Raw genomic sequence first — 25,552 nt, forward strand, 5'->3', positions numbered from 1 at the left:
GAATAAATGTGTGTGTGAGTGTAATCTAAATTATACATATATCTTCGAGTAAATATCATCCCCATTTACTCAAACTTTCAGCTTTGCAGTGACTGAGTGTTGCCACTGTTGAGAAACTGTGAAAATTAGGTCTGTATTGTTACATAGTGTAGGAGCATGCCATACTTGTGCCATTGAGAACCTTGTATGTTGTCTGACAGTTGCAGCACAAGACCCTTGTTTCAGATCGCATTCTTCAGTGTCACTATGTTGTATACAGATTGATACCAATGGTCAAAGAAACTCTTCTAAATTAGTGATGCTACCTCCTAATGGCTGGGTCTGACATTTTGTGAAAGCCACTGGCATGACATTCAGAGTCTGCTGACAATCTTATGACATACACTTTTCTGTTGCATTGTATCGATTTGCTGGCACCATTTGATGAAATCATCTGTTGTGGTCGCATCCTTCAAAAGAAATTCTTCCTAAGAGTCCTCTGCCATGGTCTTTCTTAGGTGTGAAACTTCATTAGGTGCCATCACATTTGGCTTCATTGTGTGACATATAGAGTAGCGCTCATGCAAATTAACTTGACACATGTGCAAAAATGCACTGGATGAATCCACACCTTTTTTTTCTGATGAGGCAGTTGCTTTAGTTTGCTGTCAATGGCTGAGCCATTCTTATGGTGTACACAGAGAAAGGCAGCAGCGAAATGTGTTCTGCACAGAGACTAACAGCCAGTGTACTTTCGCTCTTTCTGTCCCTGCCCCACTCCTCACATTCCACCTGTTGTCTACACTGGCAAGCACAATAGTGGTTACAGTTTCTGCTTCTGACTCTGCCTAGTAGAATTTATATGCTTGAAAAACTATTTCTCTCATTTCTTAACATAATAATTCTTGTGTTTGCTTTATGCCATGCAAAATGAACACTAGAGTACCTAAATAATGTCACCATACCTAAAATAACGTGAAAATCAATGCTAAATATTCAACATGTACTTCGGTGCACATGCTACAGGCAAATGTGGCACAATGACACTATCTGTTGGAGTGTCACATGGTACACTGCTCCCTGACACTATGTGTCACCCACCTCCACCTACTTAAGTGCACGCCACTATACACATGGGCATCTGAATTTTTTAAGTGCTGATTTCCTTATTTGGTACTGAATTTTTAATCATAATGGCACAGTCTTAATCATACTGGCATAATCTATCAATACAATTGTTTGCAAGCTTGCTAGCAGTAGCATAGAAATTCTGTTTGTGAGTACTTCAACTGTTTCACTGCAACTTCCCTATGGCACCATAGCCACATGCTACAAGTCCCACATCACTCTACCACTGTATTCTCCACCAGCACGTCATTTTCACAGGTATGGGCCAAGTTATTTTATGTACACTCTAAGCAACTTTGTTATTTCCTCCTGGTTTTGGTTCTTTGGTTAAGTGGACCTGATACTGGTCCTTGCCAAAGACTTTCTTAATTTCTACTTGAAATTTATTCCAGATCTTGAACTGTACCCCAGAGATGTCAAACTACTGCTGGGCTGTACTGTACAAGTAAAAGCAGATGTTAACAGGAGATTTTATGTCATCCTTCCTTTTGTATTTACTGACGTGGTCAAATCCAATAAGCTATTTTGTCAGATCCCAGTTAGCATCTCCCAAAAATGCAGTTAGATGCCTGATGTTCAACTGGTTCACAAATGTTTATGTGTACATTGGTACCTTGAGAGAGTGAACCATAGGAGGAATATACTGGTTGTATTTGGGTTCCTGTCCATGATGGTGATGGTTGCTGCATAGCCTGCTGGGGCTGCAACAATGTTGAGATAACCAATATCTTCATCAAACTATGTCATTTGTAATCTGTAATCTAATATCAATTATGAGAGAAAGGTCTTCGATGACATCCAACACTTTACACTGATTATACAGGATGCCCACTGACCCACATGTTGACAGCCAGTAACTATTGCCTCTACACCAGGGAAGGCGATGCACAGAACATGGTACTAGTATTGTAAATATGTATGGGTAGCAACAACTATAAATTGCAGTGTATGACTATACAAAAATTTTCATAAACAATCAAAAATGTGTAACCAAAATACCGCAGTATCACCCATATCCCAATGGGAATTCAAGAAATTAAAATTATGTTTTCCATGAAAATTTGAAAGAACAGTGGTGAAACCATTTTTTACAAAGTATTGATTGGTTGCTGTAGCAGTTACATCCTTAGTTTCTGCTTCCTTTTTCTGTCTTAGCTTTCTCTCTTTCATATAAGCTGTTTTCCCAATTTCTCACAATTATCATATTGATGAATTTCTTATTTATCTAATTTCAGATTAGATAAATTTGCCAGTACTAAATGAAAGTTTCTTTAATTCCCAAGTCATTCTATCTTCACTACCCTTTATTTCATTTAAATTAAACCCACAGAGACACTGATTCCCACAAACTATAAATTGAAATTGTTTGACAGTCTCAACCTTTGTTTCTATAAAATAGCATATTGCATGTCAATGGATTCACTATTTCACTTTCTTTGTTGTTTTAGTCCTTACAGGTGGCATATCAGTGAACATGTGATTTTGAATTAACCTGGCTTGGCTTTCTACAACTATGAAAGTATTTTACAAGGTATAATAACAATACAAAATTGTGTTTCAATGTTATAGCATTTTTGTAAATGTTTCCAGGCACTTGGTAATGATGTTTTGTATCAAATGCTATTAGCTCTAAATCTGTAGTTCTTATGGAAAAGAATATCAGTCAATATTGAGCAAATTGTGCTGTCTTTCCTGCTACATAAAATTTATTCAGTTACAATAATCTCATTCATACTGACACTACAATGTAAAGCTGAAGATAGTATAGTTTACCTTGAACATAGCACCTGCCCCTGTATATGATATTTGAGTTTCTCCTGCACCAGCTATCAAATTAAGTTCAGTTAAATTGTGCAGGAGAACATCAAAATTTATTTCAGGGTTCTTCAAATGATTATCAAATTCGTGATTCGTTCTGTTTGGAAGTAAAACAAGAAATAAGTTCAGTTCACCTTCAAACAAAATATTTAATTATGAAGATAACATACTTAAAAACATTATTCATCTATAAATTAAACTTCAGTATTTTATTACCTTATATTCGTAATTTTTTTATTGTTGTACTAACTGTGGTCATTATTAAAATTATGAAGTTGCTTCACTTATGTAATGTAGTTCAGAAATAAAAAAATATTAATGTTGATTTTCTTTACAGATAGTATGTGAATCGAGGCATTTTTAAATTTCACTAGACAAAGAAATGACATTAATGATCAGAAAGGTCTACACGACTACAAGGCACATTTTATCTAATTTCCAATTTATTATATGGATTCTAGCTCCAATAGTAACAAGAATTTGAAAATCACATTTGTCTTTCACTTCTTACTGCACTCTGTTTCTCTGTGAATTCTTCATCAGAAGGTTCATCTCTGAGAAGTCAGTGTGCGTGTAATATTTATCTGCACTAACTTTCATTATTCTGTATTGGACCAATTGGCTTACTTGCATGAAATTCATTATGTTTGCAGTCAAACTTTGTTTTCTGAGATTCACTTGCTACATACCACAACCAGTGCTTTTGACAACACTTCGGTCCCATTTTATTCAGATTTACCCCTCAGTCCTCAGCACCAACTTTGTTGAACAGTGCAAGCGGTGGAAATGTGTGTCCAGCATATAGATGCTCAACAGATCTCTGACAGGAAGAAGCTAAAAAGCTAGATGACAGAAGAATGGCAGTACATCTGGGACAGCAGCAGCACAGGAGCAAGACTTTATAACCACCTACCAGATGTTAGGGAACATGCAAAAATAAGTTTCCTAATTTCTTTCAAGGGGATGGTTCAGATGCTGATGGCCATGAATTATAACCTAATTATGGCCTTATGAAAAGCAGTAAATAAATAAATGTAAACTTTGGAAATATGAAATTCTTGCTCCAGGAGAGAAGAGTGGTGTTATGTTGGTAAAAGTTAGAAGCAGAAAATCTGTCAGACCCCAATATGACAGTGCCCAATCAGTTGTGAAGACGAGGGGAAATAAAAGCGAAGGAGGGAGTGTCAGAAAAACTGAAAGGTAAAACATAGTACATTGTGACAGCTTCTGTCCAGAGATGATAGGACAGAGTGAGGAGTAAAGATGGATTAAGAGTAATAGAAATGAAAACTGAAATGAATAGTGCAATTAAGATTAAAAGGTAAGTGGAAAAGGAGATGAATCAAAATACCAAAGAGAGTGAGACAAAAGAGAGCAAAGATTAAAAATATAAATGAGTACATATAGTGAATAAAAGTACATAATAAAATTCAATAATAAAACACAGATGTGGAGAACTGAATGTTAATGAAAGTTAAGTACAGGATGGCAGCAAAACTCAAGAATATGTTGGAGATCAAGTTCTCATTCTCATAGTTCAGGGAGACTAGTATCAGATGGGAGGGTCCAAATAGACCATATGATGTAACACACATCATATCTCTTGGGTCATGCTGTACAGCTTGTTCACAATTGGCTACTGGTTGTTACTAAAGTGGATAGTTATTTTGTGTTCATTCATGTGATCATCCAGTTTAAGGGTGGTAATTCCTACATAAAGGGTCATGTGAGCAACACATTTTATTTGGTAAATAACATGCTAAATCAAACACAGCACACCCATCACATCTCCACTCAAGTCCTATCACAGTCATAATCAAACATCTCACAATTTATTGAGTCCTATATCTCTCATCCGATTCACTCTCTGACCCTGAGACATATGTTTTTCTTTCTTCAAAAAGCCTAACCATCTGTCCCATATTTAAATCCAATCACACTGTCCTGGTCAAAGAACTCCTCTCATTCATCCATTATCTCAAATGGAAATACTACTTCATCCTCCAGTCACAACTTTAAACCAACATTAGCAAGCACTGAACCCTGCTTAGAACAGTTCTAACACAAATCAAATAGAGAACAAATAGAGACTTTTCCTTCCAAACCATCCTTTAGATGCATTCCAGGAAACTCTTACTTCCAACACCAACACCCAATCTTTCATGAAAAATATCGCTGAAATGCCAAAACTCACTTCAGTTGAAGGTAGACTGTTCTATGATCATCCTTCTTGTGGAGTGGACAAATACTCCACTACTGTGATACTTGACTGTGTGGTTTCATTAGCTCTTGAACACCACAATGTACGAAAATATTCCTAATGACAAAATTCCTTTTTATCTGGAAAATCCTAAAAATCATAAGCCCTTCATAAGAACTCTCATTTGCCGTCACTTCCAACATATCATGCAGAGCCTCCCAACCTACATAAAAGACATCAACCAATAACCGCTGGAGTGTCTCACGTCAATTTCAAATCCTCTCCTACATGGACTCTACTTAGCATCATCGGTACGACCTCACTCTACACCAGAATACCATTTATACACGGTCTCTCAACCTTAGAACACTGCCTGTCCAAATTCCCACCTGAGAGTCTCCTTAAACCTCATTTATAGCTGCCCTAACTAACCTCATACTTACCTACACTTACTTCACATTCAAGCACCATACCTACAAACACATTAGAGGAATTGCAGTGGGAACAAGGATGACCTCATCCAATCCTAACCTTTTTAGTGGTTGCATGTAAGAGCCTTGAGCCCCAACAGCTGAGATCCCTTGCTGGACAAATTTATCGATTATACCTTTACAGAATGCACTCAAAGCAAAGGAGAACTCCTTAACTTTCTATAACAGATTAAGTCCTTTTCCTGAATCAAATTTGAATCACCGTTTTCTAAATATGAAGTTACTTTTCTTGACACTGACCTGCATCTAATTAATATTAATCCAGACCTCACACCATATAAAATTACCATAACAATACTGTTGACAGTTGCCACCCCTTCCGCATGAAATGCTCCCTTCCCTACAGCACAGGAATCCATGGCAAAGCCATCTGCTCCACCACTGAATTAACACTGACCCTAACAACTTTCGGAGGCTTTCCTCCTCTACAACTATTCCACAGATTATACCCTCATACAACCATCTGATAAATGTGAGACGAAAGTGAAAAAGCCCATAATGTAATTTACTTCATTCTGTACAATATTGTAATGATTGGAATGTTGTTTGAATCCAACAGAATCAATAATATCATTTACAGCCATCAACATCAGTATTCTGAAAAATGATCTGTTGTTATTATGTGGAAATAATATTGGTCTGGCAGGCGAAGAAAATGGACCCATTAGGTTTCTTGGTGCAGTAATTCCAGCAGGGATGACAAAACAACAACGATATTATCTTTTTAAAAACATCAGGACCTACTGCAAAGAGGACCTTGGAAAAAACGATTCTTAACTTTACATTGAGATTCTAAATCTGTCCACAATTTGACTTCAGATATATCTGCACTAGTTTCCAGTTTAGAATATGTTACAAACTTAAACCTATTCTCCCTAGTATATTTACGCCATGAAACACCTGCCGAAGTGCATGAGCATTTCTGTGTCATGAAGTAGAACCAGAACCTCAAGCCAGTGACAATGAGGATTCTGAGGAAGAACCTTACCAGCCAACTATTCCAGAACCAAAGAAAAAGAGATGAAAATGCTATTTGTGAACACTCTTGAACCCCTTCAGACACAAATATTTTGGAAGCAGAAAATCAAATCCTTTAGCCACTATCAAATATGGGGATTTTGTGAATTCAAAATTTTGGGCGGGGGACCATTAATGGGTTCAAAATGAAAATTTAGTATAAGAGATGCCACAACACAGTAAAAATATAAATATCTTGACCAAAAAAAGAAAGAAAGAGAGACATAGAGAGCTGTGAAGTGCGCACTGACTTCTCATATTTTGGGGCCAATTTATTTGGGGTTAAATTTTTGTACATTATAATGTGCTATACATCTTAAGTGTAAAGTTAACTTAACTTAAAACAAGTCTATACCATCTGACAATGGACATTTGAAGGGTAGTATATAAATGCAGACTTATTTCTTAAGTATATCAATTAAACAATGGTAATAAAGTGAAACTTTGAAACACATAATCTCAGAACACCTATTTTTCATCAGCAATATTCAATCTGCAATAACTCACTCAAATTTAGAGATAGAAATTATTTTTTATGTATATTTTTTTCAGAATTTAATGCTGAACCTACAAATTACAGTAGTTCAAAATTCAAAATTTTTGCCAAGAAGTCCCTTTCTGCTTCGCTCCCAGACCTCAAATTCCTCAGTACATTACTCCAACATAGATATGACTTCCTCATGTCAAGTTTGAAATGAGATCATCTCTCACTGACATCCTTCCAACATCATGCACAGTCACCTTCCATTATGCTCCTAATATCTGCGACATCCTTGTCAAACCATACATCATTTCCAGACCACTGTCCCTACCACAGTGACATGCATTTGTTTTATTTCTACAAGGGAAGCTAAATGCAAATTTTCCTAGATTTAGCTTTAAAATGCTTGCACAATGAAATATTTCCATAAAAACTTTCATCTCCTGTTTCACTCCCATATGGGTTGAATTTCCAAAAACAATGAAACGCATATTTTTTATTTCTAACTAAGAGGCCTAATTTACATTTTCATCAGTTTAGTTATAAAAATGCTTTCATAATACACTGAAGAGCCAAAGAAACTGGTACAGCTGCCTAATATCATGTAGGTCACCCCACGAGCATGCAGAAGTTTTGCAAGACAATGTGGCACGGACTCGACTAATGTCTGAAGTAGTGCTGGAAGTAATTGACGCCATGAATTCTTCACGGCCGTCCATAAATCTGGAAGAATACAAGGGGATTGGATATCTCTTCTGAACAGCATGTTCCAAGGGATCTCAGATATGCTCAATAATGTTCATGTCTGGGAAGTTTGGTGGCCAGCAGAAGTGTTTAAACTCAGAAGAGTGTTCATAAAACCAATCTGTGACAATTCTGCATGTGTGTGGTATCACATTATCCTGCTGGAATTGCCTGCCAGAATGCACAGTGGGTACGAATGGATGCAGGTGATCAGATAGGATGTCTACGTATGTGTCACCTGTCAAGAGTCATATCAAGACGTATCAGGGGTCCCATACCACTCCAACTGCACATATCCCACACCATTACAGAGCCTCCACAAGCGTGAACAGTCCCCTGCAGACATGCAGGGTGCATGGATTCGTGAGATTGTTTCCACACCTGTACACGTCAATCTGCTCGATACAATTTGAAATGAGACTCATCTGACCATGCAACATATTTCCAACCATCAACTGCCAAACGTCAGTGTTGACAGTTCCGGGCGAAGTATAAAGCTTTGTGCCATGCAGTCATAAAGGGTAGATGAGTGGGCCTTTGGCTCTGAAAGCCCATATCGATGATGTTTCATGGAATGGTTAACACGCTGACACTTGTTGATGGCCTAGCATTGAAATCTGCAGCAATTTGTGGAAGGTTTGCACTTCTGTCACTCTGAACAGTTCACTCCAGTAGTCATTAGTCCTGTTCTAGCCGGATCTTTTTCCAGCCGCAGCAATGTCAGAGATTTGATGTTTTACCGAACTCCTGATATTCACAGTATGCTCAGGATATGGCTGTACGGGAAAATCCCCAATTCATTGCTACATTGGAGGCGCTGTGTTCCATCGCTTGTGTGCTGACTATAACACCACATTCAAATTCCCTTAAATCTTGATAACCTGACATTGTAGCAGCAGTAACTGATCTAACAACAGTGCCAGACACTTGTTGTCATATATAGGCATTGCCGACAACAGAGCTGTATTCTGCCTTTTTGCATATCTCTGTATTTGAATATGCATGCCTATATCAGTTCCCTTGGTGCATCAGTGTAAAATACATTCATAAAAAATCTCAACCCCTATTTCATCCCCCTAGAAGTTCAATTTCCAGATACACTGAAACAGGCATTTCTTTATTTGTAACAGAGAACAATACTTTAGTAATGATATATATATATATATATATATCTAAAAACAAAGATGATGTAACTTACCAAACGAAAGTGTTGGTATGTTGATAGAGACACAAACAAACACAAACACACACACGAAATTCAAGCTTTCGCAACCCATGGTTGCTTCATCAGGAAAGAGGGAAGGAGAGGGAAAGACGAAAGGACGTGGGTTTTAAGGGAGAGGGTAATGAGTCATTCCAATCCCGGGAGTGGAAAGGCTTACCTGAGGCGGAAAAAAGGAGTTTGGGCAGAGATGTCAGTCGAGGCGGAAGTACAGAGGCAAACTCTTTGCCTTTACATATGTCTGCTTGTGTCTGTGTATGTGCGGATGGATATGTGTATGCGAGTGTATACCTGTCCTTTTTTCCCCCTAAGGTAAGTCTTTCTGCTCCCGGGATTGGAATGACTCCTTACCCTCTCCCTTAAAATCCGTATCCTTTCGTCTTTCCCTCTCCTTCCCTCTTTCCTGATGAAGCAACCTTGGGTTGCGAAAGCTTGAATTCTGTGTGTGTGTTTGTGTTTGTTTGTGTCTCTATCAACATACCAACACTTTCGTTTGGTAAGTTACATCATCTTTGTTTTAGATATATTTAAATGCTTTCACCCTCTACTTCACCCGCATAGGGTTAAATTTCCAAAAATGCTGAAACTACCAATTTTCGTAACTCTAGCTTCAAAACAGCCTTAATAGTGATGTTAAAAAAAAAAAAAAAGTCTTATACCCTATCAGACCCTCTTAGGGTTGGAATTTCAAAAACTCCCTTCTTTAAAAACACCTACAGTATAAGATCCACACATCCTCCAAATTTCTATCCTTAGCAGTTTGAGCTGGGCAGTGATGAGTCACACAATCAGGACACTGCCTTTTATACTTTGGGAGATTGAAGATGAAAGGGTTCAAACCATTGTGAGAGCAAGTGCGAAGGGTGTAACATTAGCCCAAGTGGTGGATCAAGCATTAACAGTATAAGATACTACAGTCACCTCTTGCAATAAAAAGTTCAGTGAATCCAGTTGCCTAAGAGATTACTGTTTTAAATGTAAGAGAGGAGGTCATTCCACTAGGAACTGCACTACAGAGAGACATGTCAGGAATATATGTGCCATGCAGCCAGGTTGTAGCGGAACACAGAAATGGATGCCCACTCCTCTGTACCCACTGAAAAGGATAGCTGAAGGACTTTCATAAGTCATCATAGAGAAATTGAAAGCATGCAACCAATTGTGTGCCACTACTGCAATCTTCAAGGACAAGTGATAAGGTGAGACACACCATATGATATGATGAGATCCTTTATACACTATGTGATCAAAAGCATTGAGACACCCCCAAAAACACGTTTTTTATATTAGGTGCATTGTGCTGCCACTTACTGCATGGTACCCCATATCAGCAACCTCAGCAGTCATAAGACATCGTGAGAGAGCAGAATGGGGCATGCCACAAAACTCAAAGACTTCAAATGTGGTCAGGTGATTGGGTATCACTTGTGTCATACGTCTATATGCGAGATTTCTACACTCCTAAACATCCCTAGCTCCACTGTTTCCAGTGTAATAGTGAAGTGGAAACGTACAACGCAAAAGCATAGAGGCCGACATTGTCTGTTGGCTGACAGAGACCACCGACAGTTGAAGAGGGTCGTAATGTGTAATAGGCAGACATCTATCCAGAGCATCACACAGGAATTCCAAACTGCATCAGGATCCACTGCAAGTACTATGACAGTTAGGCGGGAGGTGAGAAAACTTGGATTTCATTGTCAAGCGGCTGCTCATAAGCCACACTTCATGCTGGTAAATGCCAAACGAAGCCTCGCTTGGTGTAAGGAGCATTAACACTGGACGAATGAACAGTGAAAAATGTTGTGTGGAGCGACAAATCACGGTACACAATGTGGCGATCCGATGACAGGGTGTGGGTATGGCGAATGCCCAGTGAATGTCATCTGCCAGCATGTGTAGTACCAACAATGGTGGTAGTGTTATGGTGTAGACATGTTTTTCATGGAGGGGCTTGCACGCCCTGTTGTTTTGTGTGGCACTATCACAGTACAGGCCTACATTGATGTTTTAAGCACATTCTTGCTTCCCACTGTTGAAGAGCAATTCGGGGATGGCAATTGCATCTTTCAACATGAGCAAGCACCTGTTCATAATGCACAGCCTGTGGCGGAGTGGTTACACAACACTGTGCAGGCCAGTCCATTACAGGGATGTTAGAGTCCTGACCTGAATACTATAGAACATCTTTGGGATGTTTTGGAATGCCGACTTTGCGCCGGGCCTCACTGACTGACATAGATACCTCTCCTCAGTGCAAGCACTCCATGTAGAATGGGCTGCCATTCCCCAAGAAACCTTCCAGCAACTGATGGAATGTAAAGCTGTGAGAGTGGAAGCTGCCATCAGAGCTAAAAGTGGGCAACACCTTATTGAATTCCACCATTACCAATAGCTGCGCCACAAACTGGTAAATCATTTTCAGCCAGGTGTCTGGATACTTTTGATGTTACATTTGCAAAAAAAAGAACACTTAGCCTGACAGTGTAATTACAACACTTGGTTAACAAGTACGAAGACTCAAAAATTGGGAAACAAAAGAACAGCATGAGTTTGCAGTCAAGACATGCCATAAGGTTGTACTCAGTAGACTGTGAGGGAACAAATAACTTCATAAACATAAGAGACATGCTGGGAAACATGGGAACCACGAGTTTCATGGCATATTGTGCTGCTCAGGCAAACTTAATAATGGAGTCAGCGCTGAAGAGTACAATGGGCAGAAACACTGATGAAAGAATAAAATTTAAAGGCATCACAAAGAAATGATAGAGATGTGCGGAGGCATGATATTAACATTGATAGTTGAGAACATTCTGTGTGTGTGTGTGTGTGTGTAATACAAGTTTCATATAGTAGGGGATGAGTTTGATGTCCCATATGAAACAATTGTAGCTAGATACTTCTGTGTTTAAAAGTAATCACAGATTATGCAACAATAAGCTATGGATCAAATGCAGACCAGCACAGTTAAAGACAGAACAGGAGTTGAACTATCAAATCTTGCAGACCAGGATGGAGCTGTGAAAAGGGAAGCATTGTTCCATGAGATCGGCAATGGGCAGCCAAATGAGATGTGTTGTAAGGGTAAGTGCAACACCAAAAGCATCAGAAGAAATCCAGATAGTATTGGACATAGATCCAACGGAACAGAGGGCCCCTGGAATGAGGAAGTCAAAGCAATAAGGAGAAGTAGGGCGCAGTACATAAGGGAACAAGGAACATAGGTGGGCAGAAATTGGAAAGGGAAGAGTACCAGCATAACTTTATATTAGTAGGCAAACAACAGGAAAAGATTTTACGATCAATGAACAAACCACAGATCTGCTTGAAGTAATAATGGAGAATGGCTGGTGCAAAAGGGCGCTGGCCGGAGTGGCCGTGCGGTTCTAGGCGCTACAGTCTGGAACCGAGCAACCACTACGGTCACAAGTTCGAATCCTGCCTCAGGCATGGATGTGTGTGATGTCCTTAGGTTAGTTAGGTTTAATTAGTTCTAAGTTCTAGGCACCTGATGACCTCAGAAGTTAAGTCGCATAGTGCTCAGAGCCATTTTGCAAAAGGGCATGTATTTTTCAGCAGGATTGGTGACTGAGGATGCTCTTGAATCATGAGTAATTTGAATATTATGAAAGAAACAGTTATATTAGGATGTCTATATGTAGTACAGTGTCAGTGGACCACTAGACAAGAGCAGAAGTTAGCAGGTTAACGGAAATGGTGTGAATGGATCATTTAAATGAAGAAAAATGGACCTCTATAACTGAACTACGTATTGCATATCCTGATGTATTGCACTTGTCAGGAGACAATTAACATACTTTGAGGTGGTGAAGCATAAAATTAAGTTGAAACCACAGGCACAAGGTAAAGTGACAAACATCCAGCCATACTGACTCCAGAGTCAAGAAAAGAAGTCCTTAAAAATTAGACGCATGCAATATTAAGGGAAGAAACCATTACACCAAGCACAAGTGAGTGTAACATTCCATTTTTCATGGCTCCAGAGAAGATGGGTACTTCAGGGAAGTGTAAGCAGAGGACAGTTGCAAACTACTGAGAACTAAATGACAACTGCATTAGCACTGTATTTCAGCTACCCCACATTGATGAGATTCCAGATAGCTTAGGAACAAGCCAAATACTTATCCACTTTATATTGCAAAAAGAGTTATTATCAGATATTGTTAAATAAGAATGATAGAGAGAAGACAGCCTTCTCCTGAATCACAGTGCTAGTACAGATTACCGATGGGAATAACAGATAGTGGAGTCACTTTCAAAAGACTGATGAATGCAATACTAACCAGACTTTAAGGGCACAAGATATTTATATATTCAGATGATGTGGCCATATTCAGGGACACATTAGAAGAGCATAATGCCACATTTGGAGAAAGGTTTCAGAGTTTCCGACTGCACAACTTAAAATTGCAGGTTGACAAGTGCAAGTTCCTATGGAAGAAAATATCTTATCGAGGGTACATAATTATGACAGAAGGATTAAAATCCAATCCACAGAAGGTAAGCATAGTAAACGATTATCCCAGACCTAAGAGCACAAAGCAGTTGAAGAGCTCCTTATGAATAGTGTTGTTTTACCGTCAAAGGACTTCAGCCGGATAACAAAACCATGCAAACTATAAGTGAATGACACAGCAGCAAGCAGCTTCCCAAGAAATATATAAAAATAATTCTCCCCATATCTTATAGTATCCTTATTTTATGAATCAGATCATAATGACAACAGATCAAATCTCAAATCAACTAACAGTCTGAACCTTGATATCTCAGATTTGGATGAATTTTTTCTCAGGTAATGTACCCACTAACACTAGTTTAAATTTGAAATTTCAAATTTTTCTGACCTTTGGTTTTTGAGTTTCAAGGGTTTAAAAATAAAAAAAAATAAATAAAAAAAAAACTGTTTTTGATCAATCGATGATTGTTTTAAAATGCTGTAGCTCAAAAACTATACAACCTAGAGAGCTCAAACTTGCACCATTGTTTTCCTCTAAAAATTCCCTTCAATTTGATATGTAACATGACTATGCTACCTAAATCTGAAAATTTTAAACGATTCCAAAAAAACATTTTTTGAAATTTCCAAAATACTTACCCTCGGATTTTTTTATAAAAATTATGGGTGTTGTCCAGTCTAACTGACTACATGCATGCAAAATTTCAAGATGGGATCTCAATGGGTTCTTGTATAAAATAATATTTTACTACCGCAAAACACACTAGTGAGGTGAAAAGCAGACTATTTCTAGGCTATGAATACTAAGGTAGTCCTATGTAATTCTAATAAACTTAAATTATTATGTTAGTCTTTTTATGCAACATTACCCTCTTATTGAATATTTTAATGCGAGAATAAAATATATAAAAAATAATAACTTAAGAATCTTACGATTTTATACGACATTCACTTTTTATTTAAGAAAAACGTGAGATTTTCATATAGGGTCAAGGCTCTAGTTTTGGCCACTACCCCACTTATGGCCATCTTGATGTAACGGGTGCAATTTTAAGCAATTTTAAAAGTACTGATGACTTTATGGATGAGTTTTTGGACATTCTAATGAAGGTTAAAAATCATTCATTTATAGCTAGTCAGCAGAAAGAATACTACAGCGAAATCAAGGTCAATATAACTGAAGGCCATGTAGTAGTCAACTGTGATTTTGCAGAAAACTACTCTTTCGTAGTACAAGATGAAATACAATCATTCCACTGGACTACCACCTGAGCTACACTGCATCCTTTCATCACATATTATAAATGGAAGGGAAAACTAAAACATCTGCAGTATGTCTTCATATCAGATTGCCTGAAACATAATACAGTCTCTTTCTATGTATTCCAGAAAAAACTGCTAGATACCATAAAGCTAGCCTTGCCTTTTGCACTTAAAAAGATTACTTACTTTTCTGATGGCAGCACTGCACAATATAAAAATAAGAAAAACTTCCTTAATTTGTATTTGCATAAAACTGATTTTGAAATTGAGGCAGAGTGGGAGTTCTTTGCTACATCCCATGGCAAGAGTGCATGCTATGGCCTTGGCGGAACTGTTAAGCAGCTAGCTGCTGAAGCCAGCTTACAAAGGCCATATGACCAACACATTTTAACACCCAAAACTACTTTATGTATTTGCAATGGAAAACATAAAAAACATTGACTTTCAATTTTGCACAACAGAGGACCATGAACTGACCAATGAATACTTACTCCCTCGGTTTAGTGAATCAAAAGTGATTGTGGGAACACAAAAGTTTCACTTATATAAACCCTGCACAGACAGTCAAATTACTGTCAAGCCTTATCATTTTAGTGTGGATGAGTCTCTTGAATATGTGACAACACTGAACCAAGTAACACGGTCACATATGGAAAATATTGCTGCTAGTTTTGTGACAGTAGCATATGATGACTCTTGGTGGCTAGGATGCATTGAAAAAAAAAAAAAATACAATAACATGTACCGAATAAATTTTTTACACCCAAAGGGTCCAGCCCAGTCTTTTACTGTCCACAAACAAGAGATATATTAGGTTTCCCAGGAAATACTCTTTTACAAACAGCGAATCCAACAACAGCTACGGGAAGAACCTACACTTTAAGTGCAAAAAAATTGTCTTCTCTTGCTTTGGAAAAATATCTTAAAAGATCATAAAAGAAGCACGTTAATTATGTTACACCTACCGTCACTAAACACTAAGCTGTATAAATACCATGCGTATTAAATTTGTAAATACCAATTAGTATTATAAATACAGTTATATCCATGCAAATATCAACAAGTTAATCTTTTTACCAAGTGAAATAACTTATATGCCAATTTCTAATATAAGGAACTTGTTGTAAATGATTACAAATAACACTGGAAAACCAAGAAAAAGATAATCTCTGCCATTTATAACTAAGGATGAAGGTGAGTGGCTTTATTCAAAATTTTAACTTGTAGTGCATATATTACCAATTAAAATGTGTTCACTTCCTTCTGATGCATAGTTAAAAGAATCATGAACATTAAATTAAAACAACACTACATCATTTAATGAACTAACAAACAATAAGAGGGTAATGTTGCATAAAAAGACTAACATAATAATTTAAGTTTATTAGAATTACATAGGACTACCTTAGTATTCATAGCCTAGAAATAGTCTGCTTTTCACCTCACTAGTGTGTTTTGCGGTAGTAAAATATTATTTTATACAAGAACCCATTGAGATCCCATCTTGAAATTTTGCATGCATGTAGTCAGTTAGACTGGACAACACCCATAATTTTTATAAAAAAATCCGAGGGTAAGTATTTTGGAAATTTCAAAAAATGTTTTTTTGGAATCGTTTAAAATTTTCAGATTTAGGTAGCATAGTCATGTTACATATCAAATTGAAGGGAATTTTTAGAGGAAAACAATGGTGCAAGTTTGAGCTCTCTAGGTTGTATAGTTTTTGAGCTACAGCATTTTAAAACAATCATCGATTGATCAAAAACAGTTTTTTTTTATTTATTTTTTTTTATTTTTAAACCCTTGAAACTCAAAAACCAAAGGTCAGAAAAATTTGAAATTTCAAATTTAAACTAGTGTTAGTGGGTACATTACCTGAAAAAAAAATTCATCCAAATTTGTGAGGTCATGGTTCAAATCATGTAGTACAATTGGTTGATTTGACATGGAATGACCCGCTGGAAAAGAAGTGTTACGCATCATACTGAGTCAAGGAAAATTAGGACAGAACTTACTTGTACCCCAATCACTCACAATGCTGAACTGCACCAAAAAAGCATATAGTACAACTGTGCAAGAGCTTTTAGCCATAATATGGGCACTGCGACACTACCGGCCCATGTGCACAGAAGAAAATTTATTGTATGTATTGATCACAAACCACTGAAATGGTTGGCACATGCAAGAGATCTGTTATCTAAATTAATGAAATTCTGAATTAAACTGGCAGAATAAAATTTTGAGACTATATACAAAAAGGAGTTCGAAAACACTGTAGCAGATGGATTGTTACACATACTAGCAGACCCAGCTGCAGTCATTAGGAGCATAGAAGACATCCCATTTTCATGGGATATTTTGAAATGTGTTTTCCAAAAAAGCTGTCAAAAATCAGGTCACATGGCAATACAAAGCCAAGTTCTTGGATCACATCTGGCATCAAAACTTCCTGTGGAACTCTAAAGAGACTAATTTCTAAAATGAAAACATCCACAGACCCACAATTCATAGAATATGTCAGGAATTACATGAGAGTATACAGAAAAGTAATTGCTAAAGCAAAATTCATGAGTAATGATAGTTTTATAAGACAGTTTGAAAACAAATCAAAAGCCATATGGGGTATTGTGAGGACTGAAATAGGGAAGAGTTGTGAAAACCAGGACATTAGCCTCAAAAATTTAAAAAATGTCAATATTAATAAACAAGATTTGCCAAATTATATTAACAACTATTTCATAAATGCAACAACTTCATTAAGCTTAAAATTTACAAACGAAGAAAAACCTGAATATCCAAAAACAGCTTGTAGGATGAGGGTAGAGCCAACAAATGAGGGCAAAGTGTTGAAAGTGATACAAAGCTTGAAACCCAAAATGTCGGCTGGCATAGATGAGGTGCCTGTGTCAATCATAACAAGGACAGCACCACAAATCGCAAAGCCCTTTTGCACACATAGCCAATTTATCATTCAGTGAAGGAGCTTTTCCAGAAAACCTTGAAAATTTCAAAAGTGAAGCCATTATTTAAAAATGGCAACAAGTATAAGGTAAAAAACTATCGCTCAATATCTCTCCTCCCAGCATTTTCAAAAATATTAGAAAAACTGATGAAGCACCGAACCAACAAATATCTAAATGACCATAATTTACTAAACAGAAATCAGCATGGCTTCCAAGCACGTAAAAATACCAAAACAGCAGTAATGTGCTACACTGAACAAATAATCAAAAATCTAGAAAAAGATTATAGTATAGTAGGAGTAAATTTAGACCTCTCCAAAGCTTTTGACACTGTGAACCAGGACATTCTTTTAGAAAAATTGGAAGCGTTGGGTATACATGGGAAAGGAAAAAAAATGGTTTGAATCATACCTAAAAAACAGAACACAGGTTGTAGGACTGACATCAACTTACTCCAACCACAAAATAAATTCAGTATCAGAGGCAAAAAATGTAGAAATGGGAGTACCACAAGGCAGCATCCTAGGGCCCATATTGTTTCTTGTCTATATAAATGATTTTCACACCCCAGATGATGCAGCCAAAGCAATAATATTTGCAGATGATACTAGTGTGATAATAAGTGCACCAAAGCAATTGCTACCAACAACTGCTGATAATGTACTAAATTACATCCACTCTTGGTTCAATGCAAACAGGTTGATATTGAATGTAAATAAAACAAATTATATGCTGTTTGGGAAAAGATGTCAAAATGTAAATCTCGATCTGGTGTAGGGTGACAAAGCCTTAGACAGAGTGACATCCACAAAATTGCTGGGGCTTCATGTGGATGAAAACTTAAATTTTAATGACCGCGTAATAAAACTTGCACAGAAACTTAATTCAGCCTCTTTTGCCCTCAGAATTATTGCAAATGTTTGTACCTCAGAGGGTGCCAGAATGGCATATTTCGGCTATTTTCAATCTCTTGCCACATACGGAATAATATTTTGGGGTTCCACAACATGGCGCCTAAAACAAATTTTTTTGTTGCAGAAGAGGGCCATCCGAATAATAACTCACAGTCATCCACAGACACACTGCAAATCCATATTCAAAAAGCTTTGAATACTTACTATACCATCATTATACATATACAAATGTGTATTGTATGTCAGGACCCACATTGCAGATTTTCAGACAAATGCCGACTTCTATAACAACAATACCCATAATAGCGCAGCACTACATACTCAGCGAACAAAAAGAACGAATACACAAAGGCATGTGAGCCATATCGGTGCAAAACTGTACAATGCACTGCCAGTCAACATCAGGCAGTTAGAAGATGATAACAAATTTAAAACAGAATTTAAAAAATTTCTAGTAGAACAATGTTTTTATTCTGTAAATGACTATGTAGGTTAATAAATTTTATCTGATGATATTTATAAAGGCAAAATGGAAAATACTCTATCTGTACCTAATCATTCATTACCTAATCATTCATTACATTTACATACTTAAAGGACAGCTGTTGTGTGATGTAAATATATACTTAAGCAGTGTTGTGTATATAAGGACTTGCCGTTTAGGGAGGACAAAACTAAAGCCTTATGAAAAACAGACTATGCATTTAAAATAACAAGCAGGGATGTATATAGGCTATATTAATTTCATTGTATTATTTTGTTTTGTACTTTTTTACGTATATATTGTTTGTGTCCCATTTCTTTGAAATGGCTGACATGTACCCTTGACAACATCCATACAATATTTATTGTCAACAGATGGATAAATAAAATAAATAAGCAAATGAAGAACGAGATGACCAGCAACAAGCAATTAATGAAGAAGAGAAATGAGCTACTCAGAAGCAGTTTCATTGATTTCCCCATAAGTGGACACCAAGGAATCAGACACATATTTGGTACCTTGAAAACAGAGAAGTGTGAATGATGACATAGAAGGGTACATTCAAAGTTGTGAGAATTTGCCAGAAGAATAAAATTATGCAGAGTACAGTCAAGATGTCCTTGGTGCTGACCAAAATACCTACCCAGGTATTTGCTCATTATGACATGATCATAGCGGGCATTATAGCATAACTGGACACTCATACAACAGAACAAGTTTCAGTACAGAAAATAATCTGAAATTATGGAATACAGTCAATATTATTCACTGACCAAGGGGCAAATTTCTTAAGTGACTTCGTAAAGAGAGTTTGTCATTTAATGAAGATTCAGTCTTGCACAAGCCACCTGTAGGTGAGTAGAGCACTTAAAAGAATGCATGAACTGCTAACAGAATACCTACATCATTATGTGTGAATAAAGTAGAAAAACTGGGATGAATAGATGCCTTATGTTACAATTGTCTGTAATTACCATACCACATTCTCCAACTGGGTTCACTCCATTTGATGAACTATTTTTCGGGAGAGTTTGCAATATTTATTTATTTATTTAACCTGATCAGATTAGGGCCATCAGGCCCTCTCTTACATGGGACCAGTGTTCCACACATACAGCATTTTACACATCATAGTTACATCCTGACAGTAGTTTGAATAAGAAAAATATATTAATCTAATGACAATATGAGTAAAGAGTAATAACTAAGACCTAATAAAGTAAATACTGGCAGTATTTTTACAACAGCTGCTATACATAAAAATTATGATAAAAGCAATAATAATAACAACAGTAAAAGAAAAAAAATGAAATAGTAATGGTAAACATGAGAAAAATTGGCAATAGTAATGAAGATTTGTGGAGATGCACATTAATATAGTGGTGTATAATGTAGATGTTTACTGGTATAGAGAGTTTTTGGGGAAGGAGATTTAAGGAGGCCGCCTCAGTTAGGAAGGAACTGGGAACTGAGGAAGATCTAGTAAGAAAGAAGGAAGTAATGGAGTGAAGGGCATTCATGTACAGAGGAAGGCATTACTGTTGCTCAAGTACATGTGTCATAAACTGTTTTTTAAAACTGGACGTGCTTTTAAGTTCTCTAATATAACGAGGGAGGTTCCTGCTACTGTAAAGGACTTTGAGGAGGTGACTGAGCGATGTAGTAGAACAGAGAGGATTTTATTATGATGGGAATGTGTGTTTCTGTCATGTTGTTCAGACATGAGTATTAAGGGCGAGGAGAGATATGAGGGACAGTGTACATTTATAAGGCAGTAGATGAGACACTAGTGTATGGAAATCTCTGCGTTTGTCTGCACGCAGCCATGAAAGCTGTGCATATGCTGGTAAAATGTGACCAAAAAATCAAACTTCATAGATATATCGGATGCAGGAATTCGTGACCAGTTCCATACTTCATGAATTTTCCTGAGAGAGACCTGGTAGGATAATATCGCTGTAGTCAATGATTGGGAGTATAAGCGTTTGTACTAATTTGTTTTTCAGATCGAAAGGGAAGAGTTTTTTTATATTTTTGTGGAGCATGAAGGGATGCTGATGCTTTTTTGCACACTGCAGTTATGTGCTCTGTCCAATTTAGATTTTCATCTATTGTTACTCCCAAACTCTTGGCTGAAGGAGAGAAGTTGATATTTGTTCCATTTAGGATTAGAGATGGTACGGATTCCCAATGTTTTGGGCTAATGAGCTTAGAGTGACCAACGAATACTGCTTGGGTTTTAGATGGGTTGAGTTTTAGTCCTGCATTCTGTAACCATTTTGATAGTGCATCGTGGTCAGTATTGAAATTTTCAATAGCTTTCTTAAGATTGATTGGTTTTGCACTTAGATACAACTGAAGGTCATCAACATACATGTGATATTTGCAATAGATCAGAACTGATGACACACCATTAACATACAGAGAGAAGATTATAGGCACTAATACTGAGCCTTGGGGAATGCCTGACACTGCCTGCCGCCGTTCTGATTTTATATTCCTGGACAGGACGCATTGCTGACAAGACGCCATGTACGAGTGAAACCATGCACTTGGTGAGAAATTTAGACCGCTAAGTTTGGCAAGTAAGATGTCAAAGTCAACAGTATCAAATGCTTTGCTGAAATCTAAGAAGCAAATGATAGTCGCTTCTTGTCTATCCATGGCAAGTTTCAGGTCATCTGTCATGTTTATCAATGCGGATGTTGTGCTTCGATGTTTATGGAAACCTGATTGGTATTCGTCTAGTAGGTTCTTAACAGTTAGGTAGTTGGTGAGCTGGTCATGGACTATATATTCTAAGGCTTTTAATAGTACAGGAAAAATGGAGATGGGGCGGTAGTCAGAGGGTGCTGTGGCAATGTCCGTTTTAGGCAGTGGCTTAATTTGTCTCAGTTTCCAGGCCTCAGGGAAAGCACTTGTGATTAAGGAATCGTTGAAAATGTCTGTTATAGACAAGTTTTACCATCTGGATAGTGATGCCATCATGTCCAGTAGATCCTCATCTAATCCACATGATGGCTTTCCTGATAGTATTGCAAGTGATGTGCTGTAGATAGAATTTTTCTTTGCTACAGTTGTTCATGCCCATGAAGTAATCATTGATTCTCTCGAGCTCTCTCTTTTTTTCACTCTGTTCAGTTGTGGTTGTAGTTAATGTGAAGAATTGGTTTAGTTCTTCAGCTGGGACCAAGAGATTTTCTGCAACTTTTATTTTGCCTAAATCAAGACTATGGAGATTTTTCCACGTGATAGCTGGTCTATATCTATTGTCAGTTAACGTACGGGCATGCCTGAGCTTAGCATTTCTCACCGCTTGACTGACTATGTTTTATTTCTACATGTAGACAGTATGATTTTCAGGTGCAGCGTCTCTGAGATTCATGAGCTGTTTTAGTTCATCAGTCAGCCAAGGTGCAGGTTTCCTTTTTACTTTTCTGGTCTTTATTGGAGCATATCAGGCATATAGTTGAGTAATTTTGTATGTGAAATCCTGAAGTTTTTCATGAGGGGAGTAGAGGTCATCCCCCAAACTATTTCTTGTGCCTCAGTTTTGAGTTCAGGCAAATTTATGTGCTTGAAGTCTCGGTACATAGATAGTTTTTGTTTCTTTCTAGGACATTTTAGTGAATACGTCATGAAAATAATGTCATGGGCAGACATGCCAGGCGCAGATATTTGAGAGGTGAGGATTATTCTGTCTGGAGATTTCGTTGTGAATATATCTATGAAAGTGTGACTGGTAATCTTGTGATGAGTAGGTGCCAGCGGAAGTAGTGTCATATTTGAGGAAGAAGGCATCCTCTTAAATTTCCCACTGGAATGACTATTGCGCAGAAAATTAATGTTAGTGTCACCTGCTATAATTACATGTTCATATGACGATTCGAGACTTGAGAGGGCAGTTTCGAAGCAGGTGAACCCACCTAGTTTAGGAGGTTTGTAAAGGACACATATTAAGCACTGTCTGTTAATGGATTTGATCTCTATGAACATATATTCCTCTTGTTTATCTACATTATTGTTGGATGTATGTAGCACAGTAGCTGATAAATCAGAGCATATGTACACCCCTATTCCACCACCCTGTCTGTTGCATCTGTCATGCCTGAGAAAGATATGTTTATGGAAGTTGTGGGAATACTTGGTTGGAGCCAAGTCTCTGACATAGTATTACGTGTATATCAGTAGTATGAAATATATATTTGAACTTGTCAAAATGAGCTGGCAGAGAATGGACATTTGCATGTGCAATATGCAGCTTGGTGCGTTCAGGTGTTGATTGCCTGAGGAGGCTGCCCCAACAAACGGATGGTTGCGGGTCGTGGTTAGCACTGGCAAGAGGGTCTGGCATGAGGAATGTGGAAGGCGTGAAGAGGAGGAGCGGGGGGGGGGGGGGGGGGTGTTCTCCTGGTTCTCTCCAGGGAAAGTGGCCGGGAGGGGGGGTAGGTCCCCAGGGAGGCGACAGGACCTGTGGCCAAGTTCAGTGAGGTTTGCAATGATCCTGAAGGTAGCTGCATGCTGGCAAGGGAAAGAATCTCGCTAAACACAATGGGAGTAATCTGCATGTAATGGTTTTCAAGACATGGACGGAGTGTGATAATAATGGCACTTATGAGGAAACAACTGAAATATGATAGTGGGTTGCTAATGAAAAATGGAAGTAAGCTTAACTTATGTAATAACTAGTAAAATTACATGAGAAAACAAGTTGAGATAAAAATAATTATATGGAGAAATATTTCCAAGATTCCACAGCGGCATCTGGCCAAAGTACAAGACAATTGTGATGACCATATGCATTGTATGGTGAGGAGTCGTAATACAGAATATAAGGAAAAGAATAAGGAATACTATGCTCATAATATGAAAATGATAGATTGCCATATAGCAGAGATGATGAGTCTTGGACAAGCGCAACAAAAGGACTACTCTTCTAAATATTCAAGCTTTCGGTCAGAAGGCCTTCTTTTGAAATAGAAAACATAAACACACACATTCATGCAAATGCAGCTCACAGACAAATGACCCTTGTCTCTGGATGCCGCGGCCGGACTGTGAACAACTGCACATGATGGGAGAAGCAATCTGGGTGGTGGGGGTAAGGAGAAGGCTGGGGTGGGGATGGGGTACAGGTGGGAGATGGTAAAGTGCTGTTTGTGGGAGCACAGTGGGACAAGGTGGAGAGTGGGTAGAGTAGCTGGGTGCAGTCAGGAGATTAGACAGGGGGTGGGGGTGAGAGGGTGTGGCGTGGGGTGGGCAGAGTGGGGACAGAAAAGCAGAGAAGTTAAAGGAGTGTGGGTGTGCTTATGGAATAGAAGGCTATGGATTGGGAACAGGAAAGGAGTTGGTGGTTTGAAGGACAATGACTAACAAAGGATGAGGCCACGAGAGTTGGTAGGAAGGATCAAGATGGCACAGGCTGTGAAGCAGTCATTGAAATGAAGAACACAGTGATGAGTAGCATGCTGAGCAATTGGGTGATCCAGCCATTTCTCAGCCACAGTTTGTCAGTGACCATTCGTGCAGAAAAACAGTTTGTTGGTTGTTATGCCCATGTAGAACAAAGCACAGTGGTTGCAGCTTAGCATGTAGATCATGAATGGTTTCTCAGGTAGCCCTGCCTTTGATGTGAAAGATGATCCTTGGGAATGGACTCAAGTAGCTAGCAATGGGAGGATGTATGGAACAGGTTTTGTATCTAGAACTATTACAGGGATATGAGCCATGAGGCAACAGGTTGGGAGCAGGGGTTGTGTAGGGATGGATGAGGATATTGTGTAGGTTTGGTGGGCAGCGGAATACCATTGTGCAAAGGGTGGGGAGGATAGTGGGTAGGGCATTCCTCATTTCAGGGCACAAAAGGAGGTAGTTGAAACCCTGGTGGAGAATGTGATTCAGTTGCTCCCATGCTAGGTGATATTGAGTGATGAGAGGTATACTCCTCTGTGGCCAGACAGTAGAACTTTGGGAGGTGGTGGGTGTCTGGAAAGATAAGGCATGGGAGATCCATTTCTGTGCAAGATTCAGAAGGTAATTATGATCTGTGAAGACCTCAGTGAGACCCTTGGTATATTTCAAGAGGGACTGTTTGGACTACAGATGTAATGGCCATGGGCGGCTAGGCTGTATGGAAGGAACTTCTTGGCACGGAATGAGTGGCAGCTGTCAAAGAGGAGCTATTGCTGGCGGTTGGTAGGTTTGATATGGACAGAGTTACTGTTGTAGCCATCTTTGAGATGGAGGTCAACATCAAAGAAGGTGGCTTGTTGGGTTGAGGAGGACCAGATAGAATGAATGAGTGTGGGTGTTGAGGTTCTTGAGGAATGTGGATAGGGTGTCCTCACCCTCAATCCAGATCACAAAGA

The 25,552-nt window shown here is 38.2% G+C and overlaps 1 protein-coding gene across 2 annotated transcripts in view; it reads right to left on the reverse strand.

Moving 5' to 3' along the window:
• Positions 1–25,552, reverse strand: part of LOC126238586 (UBX domain-containing protein 11-like) — a 197,813-nt gene that overhangs the window by 14,316 nt on the left and 157,945 nt on the right. For both annotated transcript variants that reach the window (XM_049947801.1, XM_049947800.1), the window contains exon 6: positions 2,881–3,022. In XM_049947801.1, coding sequence (XP_049803758.1) covers positions 2,881–3,022 — 142 coding nt within the window. The remainder of the gene's footprint in view (positions 1–2,880; positions 3,023–25,552) is intronic.

The sequence above is a fragment of the Schistocerca nitens genome, chromosome 1 (genome assembly GCF_023898315.1).
Source record: "Schistocerca nitens isolate TAMUIC-IGC-003100 chromosome 1, iqSchNite1.1, whole genome shotgun sequence".
Lineage (NCBI taxonomy): Eukaryota > Metazoa > Arthropoda > Insecta > Orthoptera > Acrididae > Schistocerca > Schistocerca nitens.